The 24,987-nt window shown below is 39.2% G+C and overlaps 1 protein-coding gene across 4 annotated transcripts; it reads right to left on the bottom strand.

Moving 5' to 3' along the window:
- Positions 1 to 674: 674 nt before the first annotated feature.
- mettl27.L (methyltransferase like 27 L homeolog) lies at positions 675 to 16,534 on the bottom strand. 4 transcript variants are annotated; one of them, XM_041580927.1, is made up of 7 exons: positions 16,396 to 16,534; positions 10,995 to 11,136; positions 10,777 to 10,905; positions 8,936 to 9,071; positions 7,567 to 7,659; positions 4,985 to 5,211; positions 675 to 1,262 (listed from the first exon to the last, which is right to left on the bottom strand). In XM_041580927.1, exons 2-6 carry the CDS (start codon positions 11,112 to 11,114, stop codon positions 4,985 to 4,987), a joined length of 705 nt encoding a protein of 234 aa, XP_041436861.1. In that variant the 5' UTR covers positions 11,115 to 11,136; positions 16,396 to 16,534; the 3' UTR covers positions 675 to 1,262. The 4 variants fall into 4 exon arrangements, with proteins under 4 accessions (XP_041436861.1, XP_018100439.1, XP_018100440.1 ...); XM_018244950.2 differs by lacking the exon at positions 675 to 1,262 and having other exon boundaries at positions 4,023 to 5,211; positions 16,406 to 16,527; XM_018244951.2 differs by lacking the exon at positions 675 to 1,262 and having other exon boundaries at positions 4,023 to 5,211; positions 16,337 to 16,483.
- Between the last annotated feature and the right edge of the window lie 8,453 nt (positions 16,535 to 24,987).

Below are 24,987 nucleotides of genomic sequence, written 5' to 3'. Positions count from 1 at the left end.
CGTGTTTCCCATGTATTAGTGCTTGTATGGCAGCAATAAAAAAAAATAATAGTAATGAAGAAAAAGCTGCTCATTCAACAAGAATGTAAATCGCTAAAACTTCACAATTATAACAATACATTACCCTCTTTATATGAACAGCTGCTTTTGATATGGAGAAAAACATTTTTGCATTTAAGTAATCCTGCCGTACCCTTGGGTCACATTCTTGTTTAGTGAGGAGCCTCTTTCTCTTGGTTCCCAGTGCTGCTCTGGTACTCTTATTTGGACAGGTCTTCTCCATGCCATGAAGTCTGTTTTTAAGATTAGGTGAGAAATTCCTGCTTACTGAAAATACTAGAAAATAGGTAAACCTCAAAACTGTTAAAAAGCTTCATAATAAACGGAGAGTAATGATAACTTTGTCAAATAAGAGACTTGCCTATTGACCTGCCATATTATAAATGGGAAAGACCATTCGATTAAAAGGTCAGGGGGGATAGCACTTCCATAATTTGGTGGTGTCTTTATTTACAGGCTTTGTGCAAACTTTATTAATAATAATAATTATGATGATTGTGAAGGTTGCTGTTTCTGCTTTTGTCCAACAGACCGCAGCACACTGACACGTTGTTTCTTGTGAAAAAATCTTTTGTGATTTATTGGCTCAGTAGACAAAAAATGCAACGTTTCGAGTCTCACAGGACCCTTTATCAAGCATGTAGTTACAATCATTACTCTGTGTTAAATAGTGAATAGGGAGGGCGGGGAAAGGTCAGGGGGAGTGGTGGGCGGGAACATCAATTACAACAAATCACATTTTTGATACATATGGTGTATAACAATCAGAATATCTTTAGACATTGTGTATAGTGCCCATCTTCATAAATATTATAAATAAGTGCATCAGATACATAGAGTATCATATAAAAACGTATATATTCTATTATTTGTGCTAATAAAAATCTTTTCACTGATTAAAACCATTAAAAACATTTTTTATTATTTATCCTTTAAAAAATTTTTTATTTTAGAAAAATATTATGTGAACAAAGTTTTTTCGAGAAAAACATTTTTTGTTTATTCATTACGCTCGAAAAACCAGCAGTTGATCCCTGGTTAAACATGATCCTATGTATACAGTCTCGTTTCTATCATATTAACAATAGGACAATCTGAGATATCCACATTACCTTTCTTGCAACTTTCTATTCCGTGATTCCTTTTGCAGAAGGTAATGATGGTACTCAGAATTGTCCGATTCCCAAACCGTTATTATTACCCTTTAGAAAAAAGAGAAGAAAAAAGATCATTAGTTCTCAAGGAGCAATAATTGTAAAATCCAATAGTCTACTACCTACTGATTAATACCTACTGATTGATAAATAAAGCAGGAGTATAATCTCTGTTCAATCCTCTAGGCCATATCGTGTCGAGTCTGTGGATCCACTGCATCTCCAATTTGTGAAGCAACATCTGTCTATCCCCCCCTCTTCTAGGTGGTTCCACTGAGTCAATTATTTGAAATCTAAGTTGACTGACTGAGTGTTTTGCTTCCTCAAAATGTGCAGGTACAGGTAATGTCGTTAACCCCTTACGGATAGTGGATTTGTGTTTCGAAATTCTGTCCTTAATTTTTTGGGTCGTTTCGCCCACATACAAGAGTCCACAGGGACATTTCAGTAGATAAATGACATAGGCGGACTCACAAGTGTAATATTGCTTAATGGCGTATTTCTTGCCCGAATGTGGGTGAAGAAATGTATCCCCTTTAATGACTGAGTTACACTGTGTGCAACTCAGACACGGGAATGTTCCAAATTTTGGTTTCTGTAAAAAGCGAGTATTTGATAGTTTATTACTACCCACATCTGCTCTTATTAGTCTGTCCTTAAAGTTCTTTGCTCTTTTATATGCTAACATTGGTGGTGACTGAAAACCAGGTACATCTGGTAGGCAAGATTGTATTATATGCCAATGTTTGCGTATAATCCGCCCCACATGTTTGCTCGCTGTGCTGAAACTGCTCACAAAGGCCAGCCTATCCGTTTGTTTTTCTTTTGTTTCTCCTTTTAATAGTGTTTCTCTGCTTTTATGTTTCACTTTCTCTAGACTAGTATTCAAAACCTTCTTGCTGTATCCTCTTTTTGTAAATCTATTTGTCATATCTCTCAACTGTGCCTCACATTCTATGGGGTCACTGGTGATACGTTTTACCCTCACGAATTGTGACAGTGGAAGTGAGCATTTTAATGGTTCTGGGTGAAAGCTGGCAAAATGCAAGAGATTGTTTTTATCTGTGGATTTCCTGTAAAGGTTAGTTTTTAGTTTTTCACCTTCCCTTGTAATTAACACATCCAAGAAGCTCAGAGAAAATTTATCTGAGATTACAGTAAATTTCAGAGTCTCCTCCATCTGATTGAGAAATTGATGGAACAAAACTAGGCTTTCACTGGAGCCCTGCCAAATTAATAGCAAGTCATCGATATATCTTAGATACAGTCGACAATGTGACTTAAAGAGGTGATTGTTATAGACAAGGGTGTCCTCCAAAAAGGCCATGTAGAGATTTGCATACGTAGGGGCCACATTACTGCCCATGGCCGTCCCCCTCAACTGCATGTAAAACGTGTCCCCAAATAGAAAATAATTTTGATGTAACACAACCTCTAATAGTGAGAGAAAGAGAGATTCGAAACGTTGCATTTTTTGTCTACTGAGCCAATAAATCACAAAAGATTTTTTCACAAGAAACAACGTGTCAGTGTGCTGCGGTCTGTTGGACAATTGCATATGATTGATACCCATGGCAGAGTGGGATTTTGACTGCTAAGCACCTGGTCCTCAAGGGATAAGAAACGGAGGTGAGCGCTTCATTCTTGTGCTGTTTCTGCTTTTGTGAATTTTTTTTTTTTAATCTTGTCTGGATGTAAAATATCCTTGACTGACTTAACCTAAGTGATCTACGTTGCAATCTGTCCAAAAACTGAACCTTGAACAAGCACAGGTTGTAGGAAAATATGTAGGTGTCAAAGGGTTTATTACTTTATTAAGTACTAGATAAGAAGACTTGGCATTAATTGGGAAGTGGGAGAATGTAGAGCTTGTATCAGTATGGGACTTGCTGTGAAATAATGAATGCATTTGCAAGGCACTGTATATTTTTTATAAGGGCCTGGCAATAGTCTAAAAGGAAGGAAAAGTCTAAAATAGAATAAGGCTAGAAATGCTGTATTTTGTATACTAAACATAAGCATGAACTTACTGCACCACAAAGCCCAATCAAACAAAGGATTTATCTTGTCATCTTGTTACTTTGTTAAATATCTTTGCCTGACCCTGCACATGCTCAGTGTGATCTGATCATCATAAACAAAGCTGCTTGAATTCTGCATGGCTGGTAAGTAAGTAAGTTCAGGGAGTTTGCAATTGATTCTTAGCATTCAGCTCAGATTCAAAAGCAAACAGTTATGACCCATATCCCCCCGCCTTAAGTCACTGATTGGTTACTGCCTGGTAACCAATCAGTGGAAACAGGTCTGGACTGAGAATCAAAATAGGCCCTGGCATTTCAGGTATCCAGAGGCCCCAACAGGCATCTTACAGCAGCCCCTCTAGCATTTGCCAGAACCCACAGATTGCCAGTCCTGGCCTGAGTGGAAACCAAGAGAGATGCAAATAAGAAAATAGTGTCCTGGCTATTATGTTAGACATCCAGTCACTCCAGCCTTTATACATTACATTTTTGGCTAACTAACTATATTGAAAACATTTTTGATTTTGCACAGCCTAATCTATTTACCCAGTTTTTATACTGAACAATTGCTTTAATGGTTATGTGCTGGCAAAACCAAGTTATGTTAATTCAAGATGACATCTATTTGGTTCTGAGTTAATTGGATGTGGACTGTAAAATGCTTGTGCCCAAGGAAGCAGCTTATAATCATCTTCTTTGTTATGGACTTGCCGAAAATGAATCATCTAAAATAGACATTCCAACAAATATACTTGACATGTACATGCACAAAGATTAGCCCAGAAGACATATTTAAAATAATTTACTGTTTCACAGGGTAAATTCTCCAAGGCATAAATAGTTTTGCTTAATGTCACAGAAAAATGACAGTACTTATGCCCATGAACATATAGGCATTGTTCATCATTCAAGGCACTAGTGATCTTCCATACTCCGCTAACAAAAACACCACCACCTGCAGTTGATGAATCTGCTTTCCCTGCTGTTATTTTCCAGAGAGTTAATACAAACTAAAGCTGTATATACATAAAAATAATAATAATTCTGTGATCTTTGCGGTTTTAGGCCATCTATGTTCTGAGCAAAATCATACTAATCTGATTTTTTGGCCCCCAGGCTTCTGCAGACCCATCATTAGAGGACCTCATCAATGCATTGATGTGGTGCCCGCCCAAAAGGATTTTATAGCCTGCTTTATATCTTGGTGGTTTTCAGCCAAATATTGGTCGGACAGGCGACCCAATAAACTGCAGTGCTGACTTGATCTGGAGGGGCCAAGTCGGGATCTTTTATCTGCCAGTGCATGGCCATATTAAGGCATCTGTTGTATATTTTTTGAGTGCTGTTTCATTGGTTATGGCACATTATAACACCTGTTTTGGTTATGTGGAATACACAAATGTGCCCATTTTTGACATCCATTTCCTTTCTCCTTCTATTTCTAATTTTTGGGGTTGGTGCACCCCTCCCCCCCATTGAGAACTTACAAAATGATCAGTGCCGGTAACTCACAGTAATATATACTTATCAGTACAGGTAGTGTATTTGACCCTATGATTGATTTTTGGCATATCCCAAGAGAAGCTGTAAACATTCTTCCCACTAAAATATTCATGGCCAATTTAGATTTTTATATTCAGTGGGAAAATCAAATCAGGCAATTTGTTATTTATTTAAAACTCCACTGAAAATGTTGACATTGTTTAACTTACAAGTAGGTTTAATGAATAATAAAGCTTTAAAAACTACCTAGCAATTAGAAGCGCATTTCTGATACAAGTATATAACACCAGATATATAGTCTGTATCCTCTGTAACTTCCTTTTCTGATGTGGCTTTTTCCCACTTTTCTACCTCCTGTGTTAAGATACAGTCCCACAATCCCTGGGTCTTCAGGGTAGACAGTTCTTGCTCTAACTCAGCTTTATATTGAAGGTTGGATTTGTTGCTGCGAGTCGTGAGGCAGACAAAGCCACCTGCAGAGAAAAAAGGAAACATTCATTTTAAGCAACATATTTGCTAAAGTCAGGGCCTTAAAACTTCTGCTGAAGTAACGTTTATTGTGGGCATCATTATATTTTCATGAAACTTCATAATTGCTGAAAGTTTGGGGGCACATTTACTTAGCTCGAGTGAAGGATTAGAATGAAAAATACTTCGAATTTCGAAGTATTTTTTTGGCTGCTTGGACCTTCGACTACGACTTCAACTTCGAATCAAACGTTCCGAACTACAAATCGTTAGACTGTTGAACCATTCGATAGCCGAAGTACTGTCTCTTTAAAAAAAACTTCAACCACCTACTTCGCCACCTAAAATCTACCGAGCACCAATGTTAACCTATGGGGACCTTCCCCATAAGCTTTCTAGGCAATTTCTGATAGAAGGAAAATCGTTCGATCGATGGATTAAAATCCTTCGATCGCACGATTTTCCTTTGATCGTTCGATCGAAGTAATTGCGGTAAATCCTTCGACTTCGATATTCAAAGTCGAAGGATTTTACTTTGACGGTAAATGTAAATGTGCCCCTAAGTGTAGGAACTGGAAGAGGGTGAATCAGTCACTTTGATGTACTAAACAGTAGTGCAGTATGGGATCCATTATCCAAATCTGTAATCCAGAAAGATGCGAATTATGGATGGCCAACTCCATTTAATCCAAATACTTGAAATTTTAAAAAAATAATTAAATTTTTCTCTGTAATAATAAAACAGTAGCTTGTACTTGATCCCAACTAAGATATAATTAATCCTTATTGGCAGCAAAACCAGCCTTTTGGATTTATTCAAAGTTTACATGATTTTCTAGTAGACTTAAGGTATGAAGATCCAAATTGCATTAAGATCCCTTATCTGGAAAACCCCAAGTCCTGGATAACATGTCCCATACTGTATATAAAAATGTTCAGGGTTTCAGAAAAAAACTTGAGGGATGACCTTTACCTTAACTCTAAAACAGTTATTAAATAATTTCTGAAGTAGACACTGAAGGACATGTTGCTGTGGCAAAGTTATTAGTGATCAAGTGCAAGTGTCCTTGGGTCACTTCTTATCATGTAGATTAGGATGTATGGCATGTGACCTGTTATTCAGAATGCTTGGGACCTGGGGTTTTCAAGAAATGGATTGTTCTGTAATTTGGATCTTCATACCTTAAGTCTACTAGAAAATCATGTAAATATTAAATAACCCAAATAGGCTCGTTTTGCTTCCAGTAAGGATTAATTATATCTTAGTTTGAATCAAGTACAAGCTACTGTTTAATTATTACAACGAAAAGGGCAATCATTAAAAATGGATTATTTGGATAAAATAGAGTCTATGGGAGATAGCCTTTCCGTAATTCTGAGCTTTTTGGATAATGAGTTTCCGGATAATGGATTCCATACCTGTACCATCACTTATAAGTGGCCTGGTCCTGATTGCATTAAAGGAACAGTAACGTCAAAAAATAAAAGTGTTTTTAAGTAATGAAAATATAATGTAGTGTTGCCCTGCACTGGTAAAACTGCTGTGTTTGCTTCAGAAACACTACTATTGTTTATATAAATAAGCTGCTGTGTAGCAATGAGGGCAGCCATTCAAAGGAGAAAAGGCCCAGGTTACACAGCAGATAAGCTCTGTCTGTCTAATGGTGTTATCTGTTATCCACTATTTAACCTGTGCCATATAGCCGTTTTTCACAGCAGCTTGTTTATATGAACTATAGTAGTGTTTCTGCAGCAAACAGATCAGTTTTACCAGTGCAGGGCAACACTACATGATATTTTCATTACTTCAAAACACTTACATTTTTTGGTGTTACTCTTCCTTTAAGTGCAGAGGCTCTTTCTTAGAGGAATCATCACCTTTAGATATTATACAGCCAATTGTGCAGTATTACCCAGGTATAAATGCAGTATATAGGCATGCTGGAATAACATTTAGATTTGAATTGAACTAAAGTGGAGTGAAAAAAAACATAAAATAAGTTGAAGAAAATATTTCATGTCATTACAATTTTTTTGGGTGAGGCTGATGTATTGTATCATTATATTAAAAGTGACATTTCAGAAAACAGAATTAGGAAAAGTAAGTGATGTAAAAATATGGTTTTTTTTTCATGGCGGGCATGCTGAAAATTATTATTTTAAAAAGGCTCTCTGTTATGCCAGGATTTTTTGCTGTTAGGGCTCCAAATATTTTTTTGTTGACTACAAATTTGGCTGGCAGGGCAGTGGGTTTCTTAGCCTGATTTTTGGCATGTATAATAACACTCTTACACAATGAGTCACTGTGAGGGGTAGAGAATGGCAATGAAAGTCCAAAAAAATAGTGTTTTCTTCCTTACCCTGTTTGGTAACACGCAACAGCTCAGGAATCACAGAGACTGGAACCTGTCCATCACTTAGTGCTCCAACAATGATAACAGCATTGTACAAATCTGAAACATGGACATGTACAACCTGTGAGATAGGTGACAGTTGTGTTTTAAATATCACTAATGACAACTGTTTGGGAAGGTTGTGGTGCTTGAAATCCTACTGCACAAGAACTGTTTTTCAAATCTTTCAGAAATCTGGGCCCAGGTATACATTTGCATTGATGAGATAAAGGGGAACTTCACCTTACAAACACTTTATTTTGTGCTGGTAGGGCTAGTGTGCTGCTACTCCTGACCAGCATTCCTTTACAACATTTAGATGGAGTGCCCGCTCCAATTTATCCAAAACCTATCTTTAAGTCCAGGACAAAGTTTTTGTGCTGTCCGTGCCTCAGAGTACATGGTACTTAATGCACAGAGGGTCTTAATGAACCAACAGAGGATTTTCCAGTGGGCCATGGCCCATTTGGCCCCAGCCAGGACAATTCCCATACACCTTTTCTAATTCTAGGATAGGCCACCTATCCTATATTAAACAGTATCTATACCTTACTGTTGTCAGAGTGATCTTTGAATATAGTTTTTGGTGAGCCCAGCCAAATTCTGAATGCAGTGACAAATTCTAGGGCAGTGTGCCACCTTGTGGGTACACTGTGGTCTCTACTGTAAGATTTGAATGGGCTCTATTGTACGTATGTGGCATGGCCAACGGAGAACAAATAAGGTTTTTGAGGGGCCTCTTAAAGGAGAAGGAAAGCTTTATAAAAAAGTTAGTTTTATCAGAAATGTCTATATGAATACACTACTAAACCCTCTAATGCTGCTCTGAGTCCTCTGTCAAAAGAAACACCACATTTAGTTCCTTCTTTTGTGTATACATAAGCTTCTGTATCAGATTTCCTGCCTTCAGCTTAAACCTCCAGGGCTTGGGCTTGAGCATGCTCAGTTTGCTCCTCTCCCCCTCCCTCCTCCAATCATTGCTATAATCTGAGCTCAGAGCTTTGAGTGAGCAGGGAGAGACTCAGGCAGGAGGTGATGTCACAGCAAGCTAATATGACAGTTGCTTTCCTAAACAAACAGAGTGTCTAAAGCGGATTACTCAGGTATGGAAAAGCATTCTAAATAATTAAAATGGAATTCTAGCTTGCACTGTTGTGGCTAATCTATTGGCAATAAACTGGCTTGGTAGCTGTCCTTCTCCTTTAAGGTGTGGTGGTGGGGGGGGGCAATGAAGGAGAGTGTTTATATATTTGGCCAGCAAAACTCTTATATACACTATACTATATGTAATGGTTATTATTATTGACCCCAGGGATATTTATTCACTAACATTTACCAGAGGAAAAGGGCAGTGATTCTTGTCCCAGCATGCATTGCTTCAGCTCCAGGTACAGCCTCTTGGTTTCAGCCACTTGCAGCATGCCAGCACTGCCATCCACACCATGAAACAAGCGGAATCCACAACGGTGCAACTGGAAAAGGGAAAACAGGCAGTTACAATTTTATCATGAAGGCGGCTAAAGCTGTATTGTCTATGTAGAGACTGATCATGGGTGTGATAACTGCATCGTTATGTTATTGCCAGATACATTGCATGTACTGTTCAATATTGTGTGTATGTTATTTATAAAGTGTGCAACAGAACAGTATACAAAAGTAACAGGTTGAGCTTCAGCCATTTTGGCAGAAAGTAGGTGCAGGATGGTTGATGACCCTGGGCCTGTACTGCTGTTGACTTGCCAGCAGTTATTTATTGTCACCTACAGCTTTTCTCATTGAAAAACAGCAGTTTCTGCACATCTGCTCTATGTACTGTTACAGTAGCCAGGAAACATTCCATGCACATATGTTAAAAAGTGCCTCACTGGTATTAAATCTATCTTAAATCACATTTTCCCTAACTTTATAATCCAGAGCAACCAATTAGATGTTTGCTTTCAAACTGCTGAATATTAATTGCTATCCACTGATTGCTTTGGTTGCTATGACCTGTTGCATACTGTGCATTTTTCATTTGACATTACCCAGAAATACTTAAATAATTGGTACAGGATTACCTTAGAACAGAGGCAGTCACAAAATGAATCTGCAATGGCCAGATTACAAAAAATTACATATCAATATGTCACGTGTCAAACACATCTGAGAATTGTTCACGTTATTGATGGCAAGCAAGATGGCAGCATATATATATATTGTGGTTAGAGCTTAACCGCATGATGGGGATCGGCATTTAACTTGGGCCAATATGCCTTCAAGATTTATTACCGATGGAACGTTAAAAACACTTTTAGAGACTGGCTTAACTGGTTCTCTGTAGGTCTAACTCAGACAGGAAACCACAAGGGTACAAAGCACTACACAAAAATGGAAAAGTACCTAATACCTATCAAGAGTCAGACTATTTCTGAGAGTGTCAGAAAATCTGACTAAACTGTGAAATACTGGAAGCATTACTCAATCATTTGGTTTCTCCTACATGCATTTGTCTGCTGAGCTTTCCCAATATATATCACTTCATGGTATAATAGGCAGATACAGGGAGTATACAGGTATGAGATCTGTTATCCAGAAGCCGGAAAGCTCCGAATTATGGAAAGTCCATCTCCCACAGATTCCATTTTATAAAAATTAATCCAAAATTCTAAATGATTTCCTTTGTATCTAAAATAATAAAACAGTTCCTTGTAATTGATCCAAACTAAGATATACTTAGTCCTTATTGGAAGCAAAACCAGCCTATTGGGTTTATTTAATGATTTACATGATTTTCTAGCAGATTTAAGGTATGAAGTTCCAAATTACAGAAAGATCCCTTATCCTGAAAACCCCAAGTCCCAAGCATTATGGATAACAGTTCCTATACCTGTACAACTAATCACTAAGCGTAAATACAAAATTAGAGAATGTACACACTACAGATTTTGACAGAGGAACTCTAGAAGGTTAAAAACCTTCATTAAGAATTGCATTTGGGATAATATCCACCAACCAGGTGTAACCTCTTAGTTTAATCCTATAGTCCCTGTGATATAAAGTGTAAACTACAAGGATGCAAGAGGGTCAGAAATGAATGCCATGTGACTTGATTGAATTCCATAGCATTAAAGGAGGTATAAAAGCGTAGTAGTTGCATTAGAGTCCTGATTGTTCTGATGTCATAATATCTCATGTTACCTCTTGAGCTGCGAGTCCAGTGCCACACGCTACATCCAGCACCAGTTGCGAGTCCTGGTTAGAGTGAAACACAGACGCTAATGCAGATGCAGCAAGATATGGGGCTCTGTATTCCAGGACAGAAACATCCTTAAACATAAAATAAAATGAATAAAGCCATGGTAGAAAAAGTTTATTATAAGGAAAGAAATGTGAACACAAGACCAAGACCTCATTACCTCTTCATATTCAGGGGCCCAGTGATCATAGAAGTGAAGTTTTCGAGCAGGAGGACAGTCAGTGTGAGCAGAGGAGATAATGTCTCTTACTTGCTGCAGGCTCTTATGTGAGGTGGCCATTCCACTCTTGTTGAGTTAGATACTGTCAGAAAATGACAGAAAAAAGGCACAATTGATTTTAGTAGGTGGTTTCATAGGATAGGAGAACACTAGATTTTTTTTTACATTTTTAAACAGTCATTTTAAAGGGACTGTCCACCTTCCAACATCAGTCAAAAAAAAAAAACATGGATAGTAGTTGAAAACAGTCTTTATTTCTGGTGAACAATCTGAAGACAACTGAACTGAAAAAAGTGTTGGAAGGTGAACAAATCCTTTCAGGGAAAATATTCTTTGAGGAAAAGCCTTTATTACCACAGATATCCCCCCCCCCAATCTTGTTGGTGGTCATATATGGATCCAAGAATCCCCCAGTTGTCTTGGCATCTGTGCACATACCAGTGGGACACCCTGTAAGGGGCCACAGTCAAAAAAGGAGAGCTGGGGAACAAAGAGAGCAGATCATGCAGAAGAGAAAATGGCCTTTGGGGGGGTTTTAAAAGTCCCAGATAGGGTACTTTGTAAAGTGTCTGAGCATAATCAAACAAAAATATTTAGAATAAGGGTTTTAGCAGCATTTAATTAAATTCTTTACAAGACTTTCAGTGGAAGTTTACCTGTCCAGGCACTACCTCTTTATGGCAAAGCCTGTTGTCCACAACTATTCTATCGAAGATGATGTCAGCAAAGGAATATGTTAAAGATTTTCTTGAAGGTATAGTATATATTGGAATTCTGTGAATGTGGACTAGTGTATGTTGCTATAAGTAAGGGACCTGTTATCCAGAATGCTCAGAACTTGGAAGGCTTTCCAGATAAGGGGTCTTTTCATAATTTGGATCGCCATAACTTGTCTACTAAAAAATAATTTATGCATTACTTACACCCAGTAGGATTGTTTTACTCCAAAGAGGATTAATTATATCTCAGTTGGGATCAAGTACAAGGTACTGTTTTGTTATTACAGAGAAAAAGGAAATCTTTTTTTAAAGGTAATTATCTGATTAAAATGGAGTCTATAGGAGACAACCTTCCCGCATTTTGAAGTTTTCTGGGTAATGGATTTCTGGGTAAAATGGACCCCATACCTGTATTAAAGGGCACCTGTTGGCAAAAAATATTATCCCCAACCAAAGGTGCAGGCTAATAGAGCCCATAATCCGGTTAGGGGGTAACAGTGTTTTTGTTTTATTTTTTTTTAAAAATTGCCTCCACCATCAAATGGCCACCCGCATCTGGTGCGAGCAGCCGTATTGGGGCACATGCATGTGCATAATGAGTGAATTCTACAACCTGCTCATTATGCGCATGGGCGTGACGTCATAAGCGAGTTATGTGCATGCACTCTGACCAAAATGGCCACTCGCACCAGGAGCTGCCTCCTGATGTGAATGTCCTAACTGTGGCGGGGGCAATTATTAAAAAGTTACTGTTACCCCCAACCAGAGTGCGGGCTCTATTAGCCCACAACTTTGATTGTGGATAATATTTTTTTAAAACAGGTGCCGTTTAAGTATTTATAATGTGCCACCATATTCCGTCAAATTGGCTAACATTGTACAACAGAAAGTATAAACTGATTAGGGACATATATTATATGGCCCAAAGTATCCAGACATCTGCAGAAATCCAATGAACTGACGCTGGAAAGTTGGCACCCTATGATGGAGCCATGTTGAAAATCAATGAACTTTTCATTATTATCCATTGTTCTGCCATCTTTGTGGCTGGATATTAAATGACTATACACTGATGTCACTTACAAGGGGTGACATGAACTCTGTCACTACGAGTGCATGTCATATATATATATATATATATATATATATCTTTTTCTTATTAAGAACAAATTCTTATACCATCTTCCACTTTCTGAAAAATCAGCCGTATAGTGAAGCCCTAACTCATATCATTTCTTATGGCTGGTTTAGAAGTTCTATAATAGTCTTTTATATTGCTGCAGATAGCAGGGTACATCATTTAACTGGTATTAAAAGTAAGAATGTTACAGAGAGGATAATACAGAGCTCCTAAATTAATTTGCCACCCAAGTGGTGAGATGGAATCTTTTGCCGTCCAACGGGGGGGTGACAGAAAGTTTCCATTTGTCATAGAGGTACCACGCTATTGCTTTCTCCATCTCCTCTGATAAGGTGTGTGGAATACTGATGTGCCACCATTTCCTAACATTGATATTTAAAAGTCATTTTAGTTTCAAAGCAAAGTTGAAAGAGTTTTGCCCAATTAAAAACCTAATGGAAAGGCGATTGGAGAAGTCAGCTGACGAATGAAGCCAAATCGACATCTGGCCATAATTTACTCAAACGCTAATATCAACTGGAAATAATCAGAGGGCATGTAATTTTCATCAAAAAAATGTTCTACAGCAGATGACCTGAAAAGCACTGATTTAATGACCACATATTACTCTATAATATTTTACACCCAATTATTATGTGACGGAAAATGTATTGTGATAATAGGCACCTGCTGCCTTGGAAGGAAGTCAGTTTAATCATTGCATTGATCCTGTTCTTGCGTTACACTGATAGGAGTGGCCAGTTTCTAAATATTTATTCTAGTTTAGTGATATTACTTGAGTGTCGGGAAGACTGAAATTTACCAACCCCTAATGTGACCCCTGGGTGATTAGTACATAATACAGATTATAAGTAAATCACAGCTCTGAAAGATCTACACGGGGTATATATTGCTATAGAGATGCTGAACCTTTGGGCTGGTGCAATAAGTCCAGTATATAAAATATGGAATTTCTAGCCATATTCATTTTTAGGGCTTAGTTCTACTTGAATGTAGTTAGTGCTGCATTGGTAGAATGCAGGTCCTCTGAAACAGAGCAATTTGCTCAGAGCAGAATACAGATTGCAAAATGAAAAAAAAAGTCAAAATGCAGTTTTTTTGCACTTGGAACACTGCAGTCATGTCGCAAATGACCTGTATTGATTAAAAATTTTGGGATATGCTCTTGTGTCATGTGGCATATTATTTCAGAGATTTAAGTATCCTGAACCCTGACAATGCTCACAACCTGGGTTGGCCTGGGGTGTCCAAGACCTACTGGGGCTGCCATGTCAGGGACCCCACACGCTCTCAGGGGCCTCAGCCCAGCTGTGAGATGCAACAGAGGCTGTACCTGCCTTCACAACCCTCCTCCCCACATACCTTTTACTTCCTTCCTGTGATTGGGGGAGGTAAGGGGGAGCACTCAGAGTTTCCTTCAGAGGGTCAGGTCATCGGGACCCACTGGGTTTTCTCCCGGTGTCCCGCGAGCCCAGTCCAACCCTGCACCCAAGACATGCTCTAAAGCCTACTTGTAAGGCTCTGCTGTAATTTGAGCCAGGGACCTTTGGGTTTCTGGATCCATGCTTTTACCTTTGGGCCAGGCCAGCAGCTATCAGGCTTGCCTGACCTTTCCATCCTATTCCCAGCAGCAGCCTTATTGGTGGGTCTGGGTCAGCCAATCAGGGCTGACCCTACCCTATATAAGGCCAGCCCTCCTCACTGCTGGTGCCTGAGCATTGGCCTAATTTGAGCATTGAGGCACTGTACCTGGCTCTCATTCCCTGCTCTGGCCTACTTTTTGCCCCTGCCTACTTCTTGCCTTTGCCCGCACTATCCTGCTCCTGTCTTGTCTCTGATCATGTCCTCTTGCCCATACCATACTTATTTGGCCTGACTCTAAACCCTCATCACCCTGGTCCTGTGATCAGCTCCTGCCTGAAGGACCTGGGGTTTTCCAGAAAAGGGACCATTCCGTAATTTGCATCTTCATGCCTTAAGTCTACTAGAAAATCATTTAAACATTAAATAAACCCAATAGGATTATTTTGCCTCCAATAAGGATTAAATTATATCTTAGTTTGGATCAAGTACAAGGTACTGTTTTATTATTACAGAGTCACTATTTCAAGAGGGGACAGAAGTCTGGGGTAAGACTGTGCAGGGGGGGGCAGTTGGGACTTAACATCACTGGGGGTTTAGTTCTCCTTTGCCTCACGAGGAAACTTTGGGCGACTTCGGAAAACAAATCGCCACATGTGATTAGTGCCAGGCTTTTTCATTTTAGCCGGTGCAGAGTCAGGGAAGGTGTTAGCCTAACCCTAAGGCCTAACCCTAAGAGAACCAAGACATATGCACTGCAAGTTTTAGTAAGGAATAATTTATTGCTCTGAAACAAAAATAACATTACACTACTGCACAATGGAGTAGTTGTCTCTCAGGAAAATGTCACACAGACGGAATGCTACATTTTTAGTCTGCAAGTACACAATGAATGGCTAGAGGTCAAGTGTCGGCAAACAGACACACGATTGTCATACACACAAATTGGTCACATATCTTTTAGAGTAAATGAAATATATATTTTAAAAGCTGTAGAAGACACACACTGAACAACATATTGTGATTGTAATTTTCTATCTGCCAGCTCCCTTCACCTTTAATGCATATCATTTAAATCATAAGCAGCGCTTATTTAAGTTGTGATTGTTGGCTATAAATGAGCTATGGCCGTATCTTAAACAAAAATATAGACCTCTTTAATTTTAGACAAACAAAACATGAAAAGCAAGTCATTTTTGGCAAGAACGCGTGGTTATATTTTTGTCCAATAGACAAAACACAAGATTTTTTTTTTTTCGCACACAAAGCTCTGGCTAGGGCACATTTTCAAGTCTGTTATGTGCAATATTGATTTAGATAATAAAAAGCAGGCTACAAATGTGTGTCTTGGAAAAACATCTAGCGGCGCAGGCCAGAAAAGACACATAGATTGTGCCTGTTTTCATATATCATAAAACAATGGAGCAGGGGAAGAACAGAGAGCAGTTAAGTAGGCTGGAAGAGACGACACCCTTGCCAGCTAAAGCTGCCATTGCACATTGCAAAAACAGGTCCAGTTATAATCCACAGAGAGCTGTTTATGGGTTTCATTCTCCACAATCTCTAATTCAATTTTCATTACAATGTTTAAAAAAAATATTTATATATATTTTCTACAACACCAATGCAGGAGAAGCCATATGCTTGCTTGGCTCCATAATCTCCAAATGTTTCTTCCCACATAATAGCTGAAAAGCCACAAAAATGTTACGGATCACTGCGCCGTTAAATAATAAAACCCAAATCTAAACAAAGAAACAATAGGAAATGAGGTATAACAATGGAAAAGCTAGCTCAGTGAAGTGCAGCTTGAAATACAGGTTCTAATGATATATCCATACCCTGGAATGGAGTGTGAGAGCCAAGACAAGCACTTGCTTTCAGACATGTGCAGCAGTACCTTATTTTACCTTACAGCAGTAGCACAGTGTGTAGCTCCATGCTGCTGTGTCTGTGTCTGCGGAATGCACTTCCCACAATGCACTGCACAAGGAAGTGCTTACGTTCCCAGCCAAGCGTCAGCTATAGGTCAAGCCACATTAACCCCTTCAGTATCTATTGCACCCTGCTCTTAGCTTTTACTTTTTTCTTCAGATTTCAGATCAAACTGCTTTTCACAACAAATTAGAATGCAAAAATCAGCTTTAAAATCAGTTTATATAATACATCTTGTAAATAGCTGCGCTAGTCTAATTATGCAACTGTATTTCTGTACCATCAGCTGAACATGGAATTTCAGACATATTAATTATTTAGAAGGGGGGGAAATCATAAAGTGTCATCACATTTTATCTTTCTGGACAGTTTTTTTGCTAAATATGTCCTTTTTTATATAATTAGTTACAGTGAAACCTCAATTTTACATCCCCTGATTTTAATGGAGAACTAAAGCTTAAATAAAGAAGTAGGTCGAAATGTTATACATTATATTTTGAGCTTCTGTATCAGCCCAAGGCAACCACAACCCTTTAGCAGTAAAGATCTGTGTCTCCAAAGATGCCCCAGTAGCTCCCCATCTTCTTTTCTGCTGATTCACTGCACATACTCTGTGCTGCTGTCACTTACTGAGCTTAGGGGGAATGAGGCCCCCGTTAGGGCTGAAATGATTTTAGGCTGGGCCCCCAGCCCCCCCCCTCAAGTAGGGTTGCCACCTGGCCGGTATTTTACTGGCCTGGCTGGTATTTTAATGATGGTTGATCCCAATGTTAGCGCCATTAACACACATGATAGGGAGCAGGAGGATGGGTTAACAGTGGGTCACAGAGTGCGCTTTACGTTATGGGCAGAGGCCCAGGTTTGATGATAGGAGCCGCAGCTGGGTGTCAGGGTGTACCTAGTCCTTTACGAATTTGTTAAATAACGAATGTGACCTCCAAAGATTTGAAGTCCCTGTGTTATTATTATGATTGGATTGAGACAAACCAAAAGGGGGTAGGGGGATCCTTTGCCTAGGGACCAATGCACAACATACTGTATACAAAGAATATAACTGTCACAATATAAGGCTGATTAATAATCAGTATAGATTATTGGTAAATTCTGTTTCTGTCTGGAAACAAGGAGAAAAAGGTGGAATGATTTAAAGGTTAATAGTATGTAAAGAAAAGAGACTAGGAGAAGAGGTTAAGTGAGGAGAGGAGTAAAAATTATTTTGACAGTGGCATATGGTATCCCAGTCCGAAACTGATGCCCACTACTCACAGCCAGCTGATTCCTCTTGACATAAGTGGTAAGTATGGATTATTAATGGCTTAAAACTACAATGCCCTTGAATCAACCCTTCCCATTTGAGATAAAAGGAAGTGGATGCTGGCACTGACTTCTGCATTTATGATGGGTGACTTGTCATCACCAATGCCTGCCTTGGTCAGAATATTTCACATATCTTTCTATGGGAGGCAGTGAAAGGCGAGAGTGCTTTGACTGCTGTCCTGCTCACATAGAGCATTGCAATGGAAAAAATGCCATGGTACAGAGGAACCTATGTAACACTCCAGGGGTAACTGGTGAAGGACTATCTAGTGGTAGGTACGTTGGAGTTTGAGATAGCCACACTTGTGAGTTTTGGCATCCTTGGCCCCAAGTGAGGTAGTGACTCCATGGGGTTATCACAGTTATGCATACAGTGTTTAGACTTCAAGTTAGTGTGGAGGATCAGAGGCAGAAAGAGTGGGTAGTGTTTTGGATTCCAAACAGCAAAAATAGGAATATACCAGGCCGCCCCACCTACCCACTACTGTCTGGCTACTGTGCTGTGAGAATGTTTGAATAGATGGAATAGTCATACTTGGCATGAGATGATGATGTAGAGGATAAGTTTACCTATGGAGTGTGTTTGGTGCTGCACATTTGGCCTTAGCTGAGAACCAGCCCCTTCTGCACTTCTGTGCCTACACCCAGAGCCATTATGTCAGTCCAGGTGTAGGCACATGGAGTCGTTTTTGGCTTCCAAATGCACACTCATGCAGTTTGACCCCAAAAGCCACAAGGGCACTGGGTGAAGACACAGAACAGTTCTGATTCAAGCTTTCTGAGAATGAGCCAATGGTGGCCATAGCCTAAAGATCAACATCTATGCATTGAGTTCACTACCCAGCTTACAAATGTGCTCTACCTCACAAAAATAATGCATTATTTAATGCTTTTTTTTGTAGCAATGACCCTTTAAAGAATATAAATCTATGTTTTTAAAGTATAGCACCTGTATTGCAATTGCTCGTATTCCAACAGCAGTTGAAGTCCTAAAAGTTGCCTATTATGGGAAAATATTGATTTTCAAGGCCCCAGAATGAAGCCCCCCTACAGCTGTACTACATCCCCTCCAATATCTGTCATTCTCATAAGGACAGACATCTGATTTACTAGCCAAATAATGCAGCATGGGGGAGTTGGCTTGTAAAGTGGCAGCACTCTTGGATTTCCCTGGAGTTTCCAAGATTAGCTGTAAAAGTTACAGCTGATTACTTCTTTACGGTATAACAAACTCCAAGGTCTGAATCAGAAAGAAACTGACAATCCCAGGGAATGGACTGGGCTGCCTCCCAGACTTTGAATATAAACTCTTATATTCTTGGATTTTAATACACTATGATTTTTGAAAACAAATTATAAAAATGGTTGAAGCGTTATGCCAATTGAATCTGAAGGGCTGTATAAACACTAAAGAATTGTTTATTTATGAAGGCAGAGTAGCTTTTAAATACAGACAGTAAAGCTGGATGCTTAGGAAGTTGCGACATCCCTGAGGATGGCACTAACAAGGTTGGTAACTATACAGTTAGGATTTTGTGGCATGTTTTTCTTGGTATCTTACATGTGTAGCGCACCCGTAGGTGTAGCTTTTGCTGTGTATTAAGGCTGTGTGTGACCAGGCTAAAACTGCTTGTAGTGTGCCCTGGACCCCCAGTGTACCCGTGCAACTCCCGGTACCTGGTGTAGATCAATGCAGTAGAAAATCAATCCAACACGGTTACTGTGCAATCAAACGTAACTGATTTATTTGGAAAGGATCACAGGAATAAATTGTGTTGTAGACTCTCCAGACTTGATGGACCAGTTTGAGGCAAATATTATTACGTGAGCAATATAGAAAGTTAATACACCACTCTCAGAGGATCTTCCTTTGGATCTCACCCTCTCTCACCGGATGATAAATCCCTCTTAGTGGGCAGTCCTAACAGTCAGGAATTTTCCTTGGGGTCTTGTATCTTGGCTTCGATCTGGTCCTCACCTCACCCTTTCTGGGGTCTTGGCACTCTATCTAGTCCTCAACTCACCCTTGAGACACAGTCCCTATGCTAGTGGCCCAAATGCCACGGGGTTCTAACCCCACTATTCCTCCTCGTTGGAGCGATGGCTGCTCACTACTCAACCTAGCTCACCTTTCACTCCTAGAGCGACTATAACACAGGTGACTTCTCACACTAAATATACCTATTCTATCCAGAACCAGGTCCCTGGTCCTATAGTACCTCGCTGGGATGCGCCCAGCGGAGAAAATGCCCCGATCCCTTAATGTCTTCCCTATTTATAAACTCCCTCTGCCCTCTAGTGGTGGTTTACTTTACTACCCAACTAAATTCTGGGGTCTCTACACATGGAACCATGGGCACAAATCATTTGGCACTGCACTACTTGGGTCAATACCAGGCCCTAAGACACTAATTAGCTTCAGTATGCAATAGATGTTTATTATGTAATACATGGTAGCTCTAGTGGTTTTTTTGAGACTCCAATGTAGTTTGTCTTGCTGTGCTATAATAATCCTCTGTATACTGATATATATGAATTGGGAGGACCACTTTTAAGATGTCTGTGCAATATTCTCCATATTACCTATATATACTTGTTACTAGATTTTACCTCTTTTGTTGTTGAACTGAAAAATACACTTTTTGGTTTTATAGGGCTGTAAGGGATTGTAGAAACAAGAACAAAATATTCTCCAGGTTTGGAAATCTATAGCAACAAACAAGATATAGCTTTTCTTTTTTGCATCGTATAACTTTAGCACAACCGTAAATGTTAGTTGCAGTTGTTGATATGGGTCACTAGAACCAGACGACAGCACATGTTGCTACATTCCCTCAATATTCCATTTATTTTAGTTAGACAGTGAATGAAGAAATAACCTGCTGAACACACAAATCACGTCTTCTAAAGTTATGCTTTGCATTCCAATCCAGTCTGGGTTGAAACTCAACTGTTCTGCACTGTATGTTTTATTCCCTTTGCTGTGCAATTTTACTATTGGAAGGGATAAAAACACTGGCTCAAATTTTAGTTCGGCTTAATTTTTTTAAATGTATGATTTGGGGATTTTTCCAAACAGCACTTTCTGAAAACCTGATGGCAAGGACTGTGCCACATTTTGGAAAAGCGGTAAAAAATAAAAAAAATGGAAACAACTGAATTCACTATTTCTGGTGAATCTGAACTGAAAAAAGTGTTTGGAAAGTGAACAGTTGGGCCTTATCAGGAATTGGCTTCAACTGCCCATGTGCCAGCAGACTTAGGGGCACATTTATCATTTACCCTCGAAGTTAAATCCTTCGAATTCGAATATAGAATTCGAAGGATTTAGCGCTAATCCTTCGATCAATCAAAGTAAAAATTGTTCGATCGAACGATAAAAGGATTTTAATCAATCGAACGATTTTTCTTCAATCAAATAAAGCTTAGCAAAGTGATGGGGACGGTCCCCATAGGCCAACATTGGTAGTTTAAACTACCGAAGTATGTAGTCAAAGTTTTTTTTAAAGAGATAGTACTTCGACTATCGAATGGTCGAATAGTCAAACAATTTTTAGTTCAAATCGGTCGAATTGAAGTTGAAGGTCGGAGTAGTCTATTCGATGGTCAAAGTACCCTAATGCACAGTGCGGCAGGGAGAGGGGAGGGGGTGATGGCAGGCAGTTAAGGGGTTGTTATTGGGGGGTTTAGTTCTCCTTTAAAGAAAGGAGAATGAAAGTTAGTAGCCCTGGAGGGGCCTCCTTCCCCCTTCCTGTACAACACCATTGCGTCTATCTACTAGTGCCCATTTTGCATCAAAGCAGCCCAGTAGGTTTGGTGGGCACCATCTTCTCTTTGCAGCACCTGAAGTCAAAGAACATGTTGAAGTTGAAGCCAAGTCCAAATCGTCTTTAAATACTTATGCTCTGGGGCTACATTGCTGGCAAGGGAACATTAAGAGTTGCACTAGAAACCCCTCTGGCTGCTCTACTTTTTCAGAACAGGTAAGGCAAATGGGACACTAGTAGTGGGACAGAGAAGTGGCTACAAGGTTGGAAAGCTCTCCAGGGGTACTTAGTTTGATTAATAAATTTTGTTCTCCTTCTGACTCCATTCTAAATGTTAGCTTTTCCCTCTCCAGTAAATGTTATTACTCTACTCCTAACTTACTAGACTTCTGCAGCTCTTACAGTTGAGTGTTATAGTTCAAGCTTTTTCCTTTCAGTTAATAAATTCTTGATCATAGAAAATACATAGATAGTGAACCTCATATATATTAGGAAGCAGAACAGTTCACCAGTAGAGATGTTGGGTTTGGGTGCCAAGCCCCAAATCTGTAGTTAGGGTAAGAAGCACACAGCACAGATATAAAATGTACTGGCACATCAAAAACTTCCAATAATCGTAAGAAGTTATTTATCCAAGAAACGTGAAATGCAAGGGGTCATTATGACCGCAAGGGCATTTGCATTTGCTCAAAATTCCCTGCAGCCAGTTGCATGTAAAACCCCATTCATTAAAGGTACCTCCAGATCAGGTGGTAGCTCCAGGGTTCCCTCAGCGGCATACTTGCATGGAAAAAATCAGGCACTCTTACGTCGATCACTGGAAATTACACCAACTCTCTGTACAATTTTATCCAATTTACTCCAAAGTGTGAGTGTAATCATGTTAATTTTGATCCATTGGCCACAACTGAATTAGGCACAGCTCCTCCTGGGGAGTGCAATGTTGGAATTCTTGGTGAAAACACTGCATTATGGGAAGAAATGTCTCAAACTTGCACTTTGCTTACTGCACTTGCCATTGTAAATGACACCTTCTATGGTGTATATTTATCAAAGAGTGAAGTTAGAGATAACCACAGTCTGTTAGAGTGAAATACCGTATTTTTCAAAGGATGAAAGTGAAAGTTCACCCTTAAATAAACAGGCCTTTAAAAATCCCATAGAAACGAATGGAGAGAGGTGGACTGTGGTGATCTCTAACTTCACTTTTTGATAAATATACCCATGTCTTTATTATGAAATTCTACAATATTGCCAGCATTTTCCAATGTAAGTGCAAACAGAATCGGAACTTTATCGAAGCATACAGGTCATTGCCTTTATAGGAAACACATTACAACATAAGAAGAGTTGGTTTAAAACATTTGTATTACGCAGTATAATTCCGGATTATAAAGGACATTCCTCTAAATAAACTGCTGCATAAGGAAACCTGAATACATTTTACAGATTATTTTGCAGTCTTCAGGAATGGGTAGTCCCAGTCCAATGGCTGGGATGATCAGCCTTTTTGAGCCAAAGCTACATGTTTTAACCTATTAGCATCCATGATAAAGGTCATGTTGCATTATTGCAGTGTGAAAGAATGCAGAGTATTCCTACAGTATATAGAGCTCTGCAAATCCTATTAAATTCACATCTTTTACCCACTGTTTTAAAGTTGCTCTTAATACTTTATACAGTGTCAGAGCTTGATAATCTATGGATTCGTTTGATTTACGTTCGTTTAAGAACCAGACATTATACATTTTTTACACATCATTTTTCGTGGGTCTAATGGGACTCTTCCTTTAACAAACAGCATGTGTGTAAATATACAAGAAAGGGGAAAAAATGGAATCTTCCTTGGAATATTTAGGAACAGACGTCTGAGGGCTATTTGCTTTTGTAATGGAGTGTGATAACTAAATCTGCGGGACAGCTGTCTGGTCTGTGAGCTTGCTACTTATTTATGTAGTGTCCAGTAAGATGTAAAGTGTAGATCTTAGCTCTGGTTCCGATTACTTTACTGAATAATAAGTGTATTAGCAGAATAGTATTACAGTTTGGACGTTTAAATATACTACCTGAAAAGTGTTCACTGCCAAAATGGCATGCAACACAATTCTAATGAAATTCACTGCTGATTGTTATATCAGTGTGTCTCTTAATGGCTGTGCACAGAAAGGTACCTAATTACAGCCTCAATCTTATTAAAAGGGTACAACATACTTTTGCATATGGAGACTATATGGAGAGAGGGTCAGTTTACGCCACACTTTAACACATTTTGCATGTCACAATTATCTTTCAGGTACAGAGGGTTACAGACCTCCAGCACACCCTATGCCAGAACTTAACAAAGTGTTGCAGGATTTGGTGAGGCTGTTGCAGTTTCCCACCACAGTGCTATGAGTCTCCCATGGAGCTCCAGCACAGATGCAACCACGGCTCCCCAGATGCCACTGCTCACAATTTAGTGGTTTTATTAAACAGATGAATAAATTTTTAAAAAAAACCAATAGATTAATGCTGTATTTAACATAATTAATACCTGCGGCCATGGGCGTCTGCAAAAAAATTTTCAGGGTGGGGCAAGTAGCTAAAAGCATCACAAGCAAAATGTCTACAAATATTTTCATGGCAAAGACAAAAATCTAGGAATGGCATTGTAAATACACTTGAAGGAAAGAACTATTGGTCAGCTGAAATTTTAAATAGCCTGATGATAAATAAAATGCGGTGCAGAGGAAATAATATAAGAGTCATAACTTTGAGCCAATGTGGCCATCTTTATCTACTTTACAAGTACTAACAGTCTCAGACTAGAAACAACTGATCTACTGGAACCCACTCACTTTTGCCTCTTTATTGACAGGCACAATGTTGGCCTAGGTGCAGACACACAGAGCAGATTTTGGATTGAAATCATGCATTTGTGTTGAAACCCATTCTGTGTATATTTACCCAGGCTGAAACAGTGCCCTCTCATTGCAGAGACATAAGTAAGTGGGTTGAAGCGAATAAACAAACATGGTTTTTTGGAACCTAATTGTACATAATACATATAAAAATACCATTATAGTTATGGTTGTAAATCCATTTTTATTAATTGGAAATGCACAAACACTTGTTTAACTTTTTGCTGTGAACATGTGAATGCTCTCCTTACCTACAAGCTGGTTTTTATTCCTGCCCTCTTCAAAGCTGCATATGCACTGAATAGCAACAAGAAGGAAAAAGAACAAAACTAGGTGCTTAAACTATATTTAATCACATGTTAAGGCAAGTGGCAAAGCATAGGGCTCATTTACATCCACAAGTGCAGTTGTCGAACTTTCCCCTTTTCAGTTTTAGGTAATACCACCTTCATAAACGTACTTGCATCAAAATGTGCTTCTTGCACATCCATAAGGTTGTGCTCAGAGCCACTCCGCCTCCGGACCAGACAGGAGCTCCAAGGTTCCCTCAACCAGGTCCGGACTGGGATTCAG

The sequence above is a fragment of the Xenopus laevis genome, chromosome 2L, assembly GCF_017654675.1.
Source record: "Xenopus laevis strain J_2021 chromosome 2L, Xenopus_laevis_v10.1, whole genome shotgun sequence".
Lineage (NCBI taxonomy): Eukaryota > Metazoa > Chordata > Amphibia > Anura > Pipidae > Xenopus > Xenopus laevis.
Note: the sequence above shows the minus strand (reverse complement) of the source record. Positions and strands in the feature narration are given on the sequence as shown.

Bases quoted from the DNA above. Each gene is read 5' to 3' on its own strand.
- mettl27.L (XM_041580927.1), bottom strand. From the start codon at position 11,114: ATGGCCACCTCACATAAGAGCCTGCAGCAAGTAAGAGACATTATCTCC. The intron at 9,072-10,776 runs GTAACATGAGAT...TCCCTTTTCCAG, and splicing joins CTGGACTCGCAGCTCAAGAG to TTGCACCGTTGTGGATTCCG. The intron at 7,660-8,935 runs GTAAATGTTAGT...TCCATGTTTCAG, and splicing joins ATCACTGCCCTTTTCCTCTG to ATTTGTACAATGCTGTTATC.